The 11,208-nt window shown below is 48.3% G+C and overlaps 5 protein-coding genes across 5 annotated transcripts; 2 read left to right on the forward strand and 3 right to left on the reverse strand.

Annotated features, from left to right (window-relative positions):
* Positions 1-163: 163 nt before the first annotated feature.
* Positions 164-2,413, reverse strand: BDV37DRAFT_290615 (Cupredoxin). The gene is made up of 2 exons (XM_032088750.1): positions 1,040-2,413; positions 164-987 (listed from the first exon to the last, which is right to left on the reverse strand). Exons 1-2 carry the CDS (start codon positions 1,986-1,988, stop codon positions 176-178), a joined length of 1,761 nt encoding a protein of 586 aa, XP_031936251.1. The 5' UTR covers positions 1,989-2,413; the 3' UTR covers positions 164-175.
* An 838-nt stretch (positions 2,414-3,251) lies between these two features.
* Positions 3,252-3,912, forward strand: BDV37DRAFT_288084 (uncharacterized protein; the record flags this gene model as incomplete). The annotated part of the gene is made up of 3 exons (XM_032088219.1): positions 3,252-3,384; positions 3,452-3,511; positions 3,563-3,912. The coding sequence occupies 3 exons, from the start codon at positions 3,252-3,254 to the stop codon at positions 3,910-3,912; spliced, it is 543 nt and encodes a 180-aa protein (XP_031936252.1).
* A 179-nt stretch (positions 3,913-4,091) lies between these two features.
* Positions 4,092-6,117, reverse strand: BDV37DRAFT_290617 (major facilitator superfamily domain-containing protein; the record flags this gene model as incomplete). The annotated part of the gene is made up of 8 exons (XM_032088751.1): positions 4,092-4,390; positions 4,457-4,864; positions 4,959-5,222; positions 5,278-5,536; positions 5,585-5,709; positions 5,769-5,815; positions 5,873-5,919; positions 5,972-6,117. The coding sequence occupies 8 exons, from the start codon at positions 6,115-6,117 to the stop codon at positions 4,172-4,174; spliced, it is 1,515 nt and encodes a 504-aa protein (XP_031936253.1). The 3' UTR covers positions 4,092-4,171.
* Positions 6,118-6,734: 617 nt separating this feature from the next.
* BDV37DRAFT_288086 (uncharacterized protein) lies at positions 6,735-8,253 on the reverse strand (the record flags this gene model as incomplete). The annotated part of the gene is made up of 2 exons (XM_032088220.1): positions 6,735-7,154; positions 7,213-8,253. The coding sequence occupies 2 exons, from the start codon at positions 8,251-8,253 to the stop codon at positions 6,735-6,737; spliced, it is 1,461 nt and encodes a 486-aa protein (XP_031936254.1).
* An 831-nt stretch (positions 8,254-9,084) lies between these two features.
* Positions 9,085-10,882, forward strand: BDV37DRAFT_290623 (Alpha/Beta hydrolase protein; the record flags this gene model as incomplete). The annotated part of the gene is made up of 2 exons (XM_032088753.1): positions 9,085-10,579; positions 10,651-10,882. Exons 1-2 carry the CDS (start codon positions 9,177-9,179, stop codon positions 10,880-10,882), a joined length of 1,635 nt encoding a protein of 544 aa, XP_031936255.1. The 5' UTR covers positions 9,085-9,176.
* Positions 10,883-11,208: the final 326 nt, after the last annotated feature.

An 11,208-nucleotide genomic window follows, 5' to 3' on the forward strand; every position in this document is an offset into this window, starting at 1 on the left:
CTACGACCTCTAATCTATAACTTGCTACAATACACACAAGCCTACTAGCCCGAACAGACAGAATAGAACCAATATATTATTACTAAGATACACCGACTTCCGTAGATAGCTGACAAGAAAGAAAGCATGCTTGCACACGTACATATGAGATTGCGAATGTTGGAGAACAACACATTCAAATCCCCGAGTCATCCTCGATAGCAAAATCCTTCCCGCTCTGATAAGTCTCCCAGTTCTGGCAGTTCGAGTGAAGTGAGCCGTAATCAATCAAGTCATGGATCTCAGAGTACCGCTCCACGAATTGAATGGCAAAGCCTTCCTCCGTATGCCACCCAATATGGCAGTGCATCAACCACGCTCCGGGGTTATCAGTCACAAAGCCAATGACTAGGTGGCCATTTGCTGGAAGCATGGCCGTATCACGACGGGGAGGATTGTTCGTTGTGATGTCGCCTGCGCTGTAGGTTCCGCTTCCCTGGGAGAGGACGACAAAGTCATGTCCGTGCAGATGAATCGGGTGAGGCACGGATAGAGTGGTCTCGATGATGACAAAGGCCCATTCGTCTGCGCGAGGCAGCTGGACTACACCACTGGTGTTGGTAAAGGAGGTGTGGTTGCGATAGATCTCGAGGAGAGTTGGGTCCTCCCAGGCCACATGCATGGAGGTACTGTTGAGCTTCCAGCGATAAAGGCTCTGGGAGTTCTTGCCTAGGCTCACGGGCTCCGATTCATTGTATAGCGGGTTGGAGGTTATTGTGTAGGGGTTGACGATCGGTACAAGATTGGACATGTCTTCGTCATCGCAGGCATCTGTGTAGGAATATGCCGTTGTCGTGGGTCTCGATGGAGAAGAGCCGTAGTAGACGATTCCCTTGATATTGGTGGGGTTCTGGTTCTCGGAGCAGGCTTCCTGAGGGATGGCACGCAGCCAGAAGTTCTTGGCGATGGAGGCTTTGTCCGCGCGGACGATGATGTCGTAGCGTTGTCCTGTGTCCATGATCAGTGAGTGTATGGTTGGTCATTCTCAAGGTGGACTTACCCATTGCAATATCGAGAACGGTGGTATTATACGGTTCTATGGGGACGAGGTCGTTGGCGATGACCGTCATAGTATGGTTGTCGATCATGAACTTGAAATGGCTGTCGCAGGCTGCATTGACCAAGCGAAATCGATAGGATTCTCCTTCTGTGAAAGATGTATTCCATCTAGTACCTGTCTGATTGGCGTAACCGTCCTGTCCGAAGACATTCATTCCATTGATTAAGCCAGAATCCAGTTCAGGGGGGCCGTCAGCTTGTGCACTATCAAAGAGCTGGTCCACCGTATTGATGTCCCAGTCGTTGAGGATGATGAACCCCTTATCCTCGTCATAGTTGGCACTAGCAGGGCCATTGATCTTGATGCCACCGAACACACCCTCCCAAGCCTGGAGACCAATGTGCGAGTGGTACCAGGTCGAGCCGTACTGAGTCGCTCTCCACTTGTAGGTGATGGTGCTGTTCGGAGCTGTCGGGCACTGGGTGATAGATACTACACCGTCCGAGGGGTTCGTGTAGTGTTGGCGAATACCGTGGAAGTGAATGCTGGTGCCGTTTTTGACGGAGGTAGGTAGTTTGTTGTTGACATGCACGACCACGGTATCACCCCAGTCTGCTTCAATGGTAGGACCGGGAATAGAGCCATTGATGGCTAGGGCGAACCGGGACCGCCCATCGGGAGCCACGGTGACATGTTCGAGGTCAAACCAATATTCTCGAGTGACACCCGTGTCCGGAGTGGTAGTGGTATAGTCTGTATTGATATCATAGGTACACCATTGCTCACGATTGCGGGCAGTGTTTCCTGTGCAGGCGCCAGAGGAAGATGTACTAAGAGATGCTGAAGCAGAGAGCGACGCAGAGACAGAGTCTCGAACTAAGAACGAGGGGACATTTGTGGCAGTAACAGCCACAATACTGGCAAGTATACAAAAGACGGACGATCTCATGTTGTATCCCACCGCTAAAGAGTGTTGTAGGTTATAATAACAAAAGAATGACAATGAGTGGATGCATCCAATTGTTATTCAGACATTGGAAACAGCTGCTTATATTCTCAAGCGCAGAAGTCACTATCCTACAATCCTCGTCACTGCCATATTGGGATAACAAGCCAAGCACAACTATCACATTCCCTAACAAGGATCAGCACATATTGGCAAGAACCCATTGGCCAGCTGAAAACTGGCCCATCGAGGTACGTGGACGAATGACACGATCTATGGAGACGAGCTGAAAAGCCTCCACATATCAACTTTACGTAGACTGGAGTAAGGCTGAGTGCTCGTTGGTAAGTTCAGTATCTGTCCACAGAGACCGAATCCCACTATTCCACACATAGAGCGTCGGTAGGTGGAGCTGATCCGCTCTCTCCCAAGCTTTGGCAACGGGGAAATCAGGAGAACGAACTGCGCGGATCAGCACCTAGCCGTCCAATTGTATTTTCTGGCCGATAAGCATTTTCTATAATTATCTAGACACAAACTATCAATTGAACGATTATCTCGCAGCGTAGTCATTCCCCACGTTTGTAGAGGAACGAATCACTTATGCACAGGCATGACGCAGTAGATGTATCCTATGACTGTGACGGGATAGTTCTATACACTGTTGGAAGCTCCTCATGGAGTCTACAAATGTTTGTTTTATTCTTCATACCATAGAGCTAACTGGTCTCCAGCCCTAAGAGAAAGACAAGATCCTAGTCATGGCTGAGGCACAAACGTCAACGACGCGCATTCTCCCGCCGACGGATCCACTCGAAAGCTGATCCACCATAGACCAAGATTTTAGCGATCAGCATAGAACCCTCTATTCCGGTTAGTTGCATACGTATTCCTCATCGCATGGAGTAAGGCACCACTCAACTATCGCGATTTGGGCTGGTGTGGGGTGAACCAAACGGCGATATTTCAGGAACAGACATGTATAGTCCGAAGTATAGCGACGGCGACATGCCGAACCATTGACTCAGCGGGATCTAAAATCACCGACACAACCTATAGCTTTGCGTATTCGCCTGTCGCTAAAAAGCAGATATGTGGGCTAGAAGCATCGAAAATGATGCAGCCATAGAGGAGGTCTATCCAGCTGAAGGAGCCCCCAATTTATCATAAGAAGATTGGAACCCGGTTTCCCTGGTGGACATTCGTACCAAATTCCAATCGCTCCAGTTAGCATTTCTGCCGGGGTCTCAATAATCTTCAAGAAATATGTTGTCTTTCAAGTCACCTCTCTGGTTCGTTTCTTTGGCAGCAGTGGTCGGTACGGCCTCAGCTGCCCAGAAGTTTGGCCTTTACGCTTATGGCGAGAATGTAGGAGGGCTGCCCCTTTACTACGTTGATGGTAAGTAACATCAGCTTTTCCTTGTCTCGTAGGATTCTGTTTGGGATATACTGAGCCACATGCATAGGTAGCGCCGTCGTAAGTCCAAAGACTCCCGAAAACGGGACCAATGTAGCCCCGGTTGCTTGTAAGTCGCCATCCCCTACAACTATCCAAGTCAGTCTAACAGACCCTTCAGTCCACAAGGATAGCGATAACGAACTTATCGGAAATCCAAATACAACCAGCACTGCCTCTACGCCCGCTTTCACGGACGCATCACTTTTCGTTCCTGGCCCAAACTCCAATGACAAGGAGATGGGGTTCACAAGCGATCCTTCCTCAAACCAAGTCACCAACAAGTTTGTCTGGTACGGTAACTTCCTGCTTGTCGAGAATGGCTCTGGGGAGTATACCTCGTTGTTCTCCGTCAAGAAAAGCTCGACGCACGATGAGGATGGAAGCTATGATCTTTACTGGAACGTGACGGACTCCGATGAAGAGGTTATCACTATTTCCATGCGGTCGGTTGCGCCTTCTAATAAATAGAGCTCCTTCTACGTCGGAAGAATTCGTGGCCGTCTGCTAGGCTGATAGTGGCGGCTGTGTGTGGGTGATACAGTACTGTCTTTCTCTTCTTATAACCACTTGGCTTCCTTCCTTTGTATTTCTGAAATAACATTGAGTAGTCGCCACTTCTGTAGACATTCGTATACATAACAATATTGGCAACGAGTTATATGTATTTGAAATATGATAATTTTGTGGATGATGTTCATGTCCACTTGACTTTGCAATGGGTGAAAGCCTACACAATGTATCGAAAGCTGCGGTTCTGGATATCCGTCTCATCAGCATGGTCCAAGGCCTCGTCCGTGTGCAGGTCAATTTTTCGGGTTTCTTCCGGATCGATATACACGCCGTGCTGCTTATCACGTCGCCGGTTTTCCCACCCCAAGTAGACCCGAAACACAACCGCTGAGGCCATAGCTATAGCATAACAAATCACAATGGTGGTATAGGCAGTCTATTAATAGAGCGCCGCGTCAGCATTCCTTTCACCACATCAATCTACGACTCGACTATGACTTACAGGGTAGTACGGTGCTTCCGAGTTTTTGAAAAACTGGGGACCGATCAGGTTTCCAACACAATAGCCCACAAAAATCAATGCCGCAACGGTCGACTTTTTGGTAAACCCGGCTGTGTTGCTTGCGTGGAGGGACAGCATGAGGGGGAAAACTGGAGCGATTGCCGAAGACATCCAGTACCCGGCGAGCCGGGACAGCTTTTGCTCTGATGGAAGCAACTTGACCATCAGGATACCTGCAAGGGCCATAACGAATATCATGATAATTGCAATTAAACGGGACTTGCGGACGTTCGTGCAGAATATAGCTGCCAGTAGGACCACGACCAACTGAAAGGCCGACGCGGGAAGACCCATAAGAATGGTTTGATATTTATCGTAGCCAAAACCAGCAATCAGCAGAGATTGGAACTTCTATGTGTCAGCGTTCTGCCCAAAGCACAAGGCCAATGAAGAAAATCGATTCTAAAAGAACGGCTATAGCCCTAGCCTAGGATATACATACGCTAGTCGTGCCCCCATTTGGAACACAGATGACGAATGAGAAAATCACTAGCCACCATGTTTTAGGATCTATGAGAGATTCAATGAATTGATTTCGGTTCCACTTTTTCGTTTGAGTTGTTCGTTGAAATTTCTTCGGTCGTAGAGAAGCAAATTCACGTTCGGAAGAAGAAAGGAAGTGGGCGTTCGAAGGAGAGTCTGGCAGGTAAAACCACAATACAACCGACCACGCCACAGTTATGAGGCCGAAAATAAGGAACAGCATCTACATTCTTGGTGAGTTCGTGTACAGGCAAATTAAGGCGTAAGGGGAGACAAACCTTCCATTGTGGGAAGTGATCCCGATAGTGGGCAATGCCGTAGGCAATCAGCGACCCGATGATGCTGAAACTGGCATTTCCTGCGAACCAGAATGTGTGGCGAGAAACGTGCTCTGATGGCGTGTACCACATCCCAGTTATCAAAGAGAAGCCTGGGCTGATAGCGCTCTCAAACACGCCCAGAAAGGTTCGCAAGACCATGAGTCCGGCGTAATCTTTAGCAAGAGCATGGAAAGTCAAGACAACGCCCCAGAGAAAACTAGAATGTCTCAGCGAGATGAGATCAGTATCGAACGACTCAACTCACATCAGTAAGCTAAGGTATTTCCCCAGGGGAAATTTGACGAATCCAAAGGAAATTGGATACGACGCCGCGAGATAGCCGATGTAGAAGATACTGGAAGCCCAACTGTATTCTTGCCCGACAAGGTTCTTTCAGTAGTCAGTATAAAGGCAAATATCTGGCATCCAGGGGTCTAATAATAACATACTAGATCCTCCTTCAATCCAAGGATTGCACTGTAAGATAGACTTGTCTCTGTGGGTTCTATAAGCATACACGCCATCTTCATTGGGTATATAATAGTATACTGACTGTCCAGAAACTGAAGGCCATAACTAATGATCAAGAGTGGCATCAAACTAATGATGTGAGTCAGAGAGGCCCTCTATACATGTCACGAAAATGACTGACTGGAAATCGATCTTCCTCACCAGCCTCTTTTCCTCTTCCGGGCCAAGTACGTCAACCGATCCACGTTCTTTCTGTCCGTCGACTGCGTCTGAGGGCGCGGTACATTTTGTGTCCCGGTCAAAACTAGGTCGAGGGTTTTCTTCCATGACCGACAACAAGGGCAGAAAAATTAATGAACTCTTCCTTGTGATTGCCGGTGTGTAACGTTGACAGTCGATGTCAAGATAGGCGAGAGATGGAAGAGTCAAAATACGGGGATGGGCATCCTGATTTTAAGCAGGAATTGATAAGGATAGAGAGACATTGAACTTGGGATATCGTGGCTAAGAAAGGAGACTGAGAAAGACTCGGCTCACGCGTTGCCATTTGGTTGGGTTCATTGCTGGCAATCAACAGCCCCCTTGCTTTGAATCATTGTGGAGATCATGCCCTCCACCGGCAATCAGGACGAAATGATTGGCTTGTTTAATCGACGGGAGAGGGCCGAGGTCGGGGCGAAGCGTCAGTGGCGGACTTCCCGACTCCGGCAGTAAAAAGACCGTCTCCACCCCCGCAAATTATGGGCAAACCCCAGCCTGTTCGTTTTCACCACAAAAAGACCCTTTCACTCGACAGGGCTTCTCGTGACAGACTACCGAGTCGCCAATTGGATGACATTGGCCAACCCCATGAAGGATAAGTTCATTGAGGACACCAAGACTGCAGGGATGCCAGGAGAAAGGGGAGAAAGAAAAAGGCCAACTGCAGCAGCTAAACCGTCTCATCACGGCTCACCACCAACTATTCGTCGGAGGATTTGCATGGTTACTGGTGAATGTCTCTTTGCTTCCTGCACGAGCTGAAAGACTCTCTTAAGTGCGGGGTCTGAAAGATGCGTTATGATCCACCCTCGATGTACAGGATCGCGTGTCTCCAACCCCCCAATGAATAGAGACCACTGGAACCGTTCCAGCAATTGGGCGGACCCAATGGTAACTGTATTGTACGCACAAGTGATTAGTGAGCTGAGAGCGCAGCGGACTTCTTCGGGTACAGGATCTGCGCCGAAGGCGGATTCGCAGCTCCGGTGAAGGTATATTTGCAGAGCGAAGAAAAAGGTCACAGTAACACACTCCATCAAAGATGGACGGCAAGTGCCCAGTGGCTCGTTATTTGCGACCAGTGAAAAGATGCAAGAGTATTCCTGTTCTAATCAGTCAAATCCTACGACACTTGACAGCTGTATATGCGATCGTATGTACCTTTTTCAATCCCTCTAGGTGCTGCTTTAGCCTTCGTTGATCACTGCACCGGTGCAGCATCCCGGCCTGGCTGTAGATATTAATTTCATGGTGAATGGTAATGAGCGTGAAATACAGGTCCAATATCGCTGCTTCATGGATCTCTGACAAGCTCCCACTAGGAAACCCTTGTTCTTCCGGGAACAAAAGAAATACGGTCCGCGAGAGCCTCCAGATTTTACGTCTCTTAGAGTAGTCATCATTAACAAATGTAGCGAAGGAGCCACCGCACCCGAAGAAGGAGCAGAAACCGTCGCGATCGTATAAATATGTAAATATTCGCGCTAGAAGGACTTGACCTGGAATTAATAGTCCAGCAGCGAAAGCCTCTGGGAAGAGATTCACGCCATCATTAATGCAGAACTCATCCACCTTGTGGGTCCGCACGTAGTTCACTACTGTTTGACTCAATTCCCGCACCTTTTGTGGGACTGGTTGGTCGCGACGCATCCAAAACATATACATGTACAAAAAGGAGAGCATCATGTTAACGTGATCAGGAAGCCCTCGCGGGGTCAAAGCGTAGCGGAGCAACTTTGTACCTTGGTCGAAGTGCTGATAAGACCTTTGGGGTAGAACGAGCCCATTGCCATAGTACAGCGAGAGCTCACTATGAGCGACCGCGAGGAGGAAATGAAGCGCCATTTGCTTGTCCATGACATAATTGACGAAAAGGGATTGAGCTGATTGAGTAGGGGCGCGTGTTGACTTCATTGGCCCGAAGATCGTCCGATGGAAAGACAATGCCTGCATGTCATCGACACCATATGTTGGGATGCTTCGTGTGTAATTCATAACTAGCAAAGGTATAGGATCCAAGAGGCTGTTTGCAGGGTAACCATGTGGCGCGTCATATTCTTCATAGGTGTTAGATTGGACCCCCCGTCTAGTATCCGGAAGACATGGTGTGAGTACGGGTATAATAGGCGAAGGGCTTCCCACTGGTTCTAAGAGGAAGGAGTCCTTGGGAATGAAAGACAGTAGGGACGACGGAATATCCATTTCTGGCGCTGATGTCTGGACCCTGGAATGAGCCTTAATACCTACTTCTTCATATTCGTCTTCGTTCAATATCGATGAACCTAATCCGCTTTCCTGGGAGGCCAGACTGATGCTGGATACTTCACATGGCTGATCAGGTAGCTTTGAATGTGGTAATATCGGTGGTGGAGTCCATGAATCGCTGTTCCTATGTTTTATTGGGCCAAAACCCCTCCGTCTCGAAGAGAGAGGAGGTCGCGGGGTTGCCCATTCGCACACCAACTGAAGTCGCACACATCGTCCACAGACAGGACGCTGTTCGTCACATTTGACCCTTTTGCCAACACAAGTTCGACAGCCTCAATTTCAGAACCGTGTCAGTATTGCTAAAATGGAGCATTGGTCTCAGCGCGGATAAACAGTGGTTGAACTCACCATCCTTTGAACGTTTGCCGCGCTCGACGCGTTTCCGACGGGGTCGAACGGCATCGCCCTGATCCATTGAGCCTAGGAAGATAATCTACCCCGCATGCCAGTATTGTTTGACTTTCGTTGAAGCTCTTATCGTTATTAGGACGGGGAAGATACGGAGTAAAGAATGACTCGTCAAGCAGGTGTATGGGATTATTACTATCAAAGCCCGCCTCCACATTTTTATCTCCCGTGCCGGTCGATTAGACTGACCAATCATATTGCTTCCTCGTCACATATTGCGCCTGACCAGCACAGCTCCAACAAGTCGCGAGACTTTTCCTTTCACTCCTGTTTTTATTTTGTTCTTATTTTTCTTTGTTGGATAATCTCTACTTAATATACAGAGTATTATTATATTTTGATGTCTCTTGTGTTTTATTTCAAAATTGTTCCGTCATAGATTACGCCGAAATATATATTGAGAAAGCTTATCAACTGGAAGAAGAACTTTGCAAGCTAACAAAGGCAACATGGGAAACGTACTTTCAACCTACGAGTCAAATGAGTGTGAAGTACAGTTATCCAACAATGCTGGAAAAATTTCCGGCCTCCAATTTGACAGCAAATCTCGAAGATACGCTGACATACCTTACGCTCTACCACCGACGGGCGAGTATCGATGGCGAAAACCACGACCATTGCCAGAGTCCTTTTCATACTCATCTCCGGACGGTACGCCATATGACGCGACAAAGTTTGGCAAAGTCTGCTTACAATCCAGCTACTCCGCCTCCGTGAAGAAACAACTTCCACAACACGTCTTTGGGGAGGACTGCTTGCGCCTGAATATCTGGACCCCGGTCGGAAAGCCCGACGAAACTAATCCGAAATGGCCGGTGATGATCTGGTTTCATGGGGGTTGGTTCCAGATCGGTGACCCCAGTCAGGAAGAATCGATGGATCCGACCGAACTTATCTCCACCGGCCAGTTGAATGCCGTGTTTGTCGCAGTAGGTTACCGGCTCAACGTGTTCGGATTCTTGGCTGGCGAAGAACTGAGAGAGGAGTCCGGTGGACTAGAAGTGGGCAATTACGGCCTCTGGGACCAGCGACTGGCAATGGAGTGGGTCTATCAAAACATCTCAGCCTTTGGCGGGGATCCTGAGAACATTACATTGTCAGGACGCAGCGCGGGCGCATACGCCGTTCAGGCACAGACGCTGTACGATTTTCGGGGATCGATGAACGAGTCCGCCCGCAATCATTTCCGACGACTTGTGATGTATTCTAATGCGATTCCCACTCAACCGAAAAGCCCAGAAGACTGTCAATCCCAGTTCGATGAGTTGTGCGAATATTTAAAGATACCCCTAGAAATACCAGGGCCCGAAAAGCTCCAGAGGCTACGCCAGATTGATGCCGAGGAGTTGTGCGAGTCGGTCATGAAACTGAAGCATCACACATTCCGACCGGTTACTGATGGCATTTTCATCCACCCTGGCATCTTTGACTACTATCGGAATGGATCGTTTGCAAACGAGTTTAAGAGACGCCACTTGCGTTTATTGATCGGAGAGGTTCTGAACGAGGAAACATTATACGCCGTGACTAATGGCCCACAGGCCAACAAAGAATCTCTAGAGCTGCAGATTTCCAATTATTATTCCCCATCGACGACATCTCGATTGCTGCATCATTATCATCTTCCTGACTCCGACCGAAAAGAGGATTGGGAAGCTGTGTTCGGGCGAATTATCTCCGATGGCCAGGTCCGGGCTCCGTCGCGGTTTTTGGTCCATAACTTACTACAACACGGAGTGGATATTAAAGACGTGTGGCGGTATCTTATTGCATACCGCATGTCGTTCATTACCGAAAAGGTAGCCCCTGCTGCATTTGGAGTCAGTCATGCGATGGACCGACCAATATGGAAGTATGTATGAGACTTGGGAGATCCCTCAGTCTTCGTTCTAGACAAACATCTTTTTAACGGTTTTTATCTAGTTACTCGGTGATGCATGGACCGAAGACTGCTGAACGACAGTTAATGGACAGTTGGATTAGCGATCTAGTTGCTTTCGTCAGCGGAGACAATGACTACTCCTACGGCACGAAGAAATGCGACGACTATAAAGTCATGACGCCGGATGGCAACATCGAGATCCAGAATGATCCGCGTTGGGCTGAATTGCTGAAGTTAATGGACGTGTTTTCTGGTTGTTCCTGTGAGAATTAGGTAACGCTCATGCCCGGTCACAAAGCAGCGCATATCGCGAGAGCTTTCTTTGGAGGTTATGTCCAATATGCTGGTACTGGCTCTAGATTTGCAATCACGTATTACGTAGTGCGCCACATGCCTAGTATAGTATAGGTTCGTGGCTTTCAAATCTATGCTGCATGTACTGATCTTGGCATAGTAAAGAGAGCAGGCTCGAAGATCAGATATATCTAGTATTAGTTAGGGAGAACAAGACAAAGTAACTTCAGAGTTCGTTCGGGCATTGGCTATACAGAGTAGAGCTACTACACATACTTCAAGCGCATGCTATGATGCAAGGCATT

The sequence above is a fragment of the Aspergillus pseudonomiae genome (assembly GCF_009193645.1).
Source record: "Aspergillus pseudonomiae strain CBS 119388 unplaced genomic scaffold BDV37scaffold_108, whole genome shotgun sequence".
Classification (NCBI taxonomy): domain Eukaryota; kingdom Fungi; phylum Ascomycota; class Eurotiomycetes; order Eurotiales; family Aspergillaceae; genus Aspergillus; species Aspergillus pseudonomiae.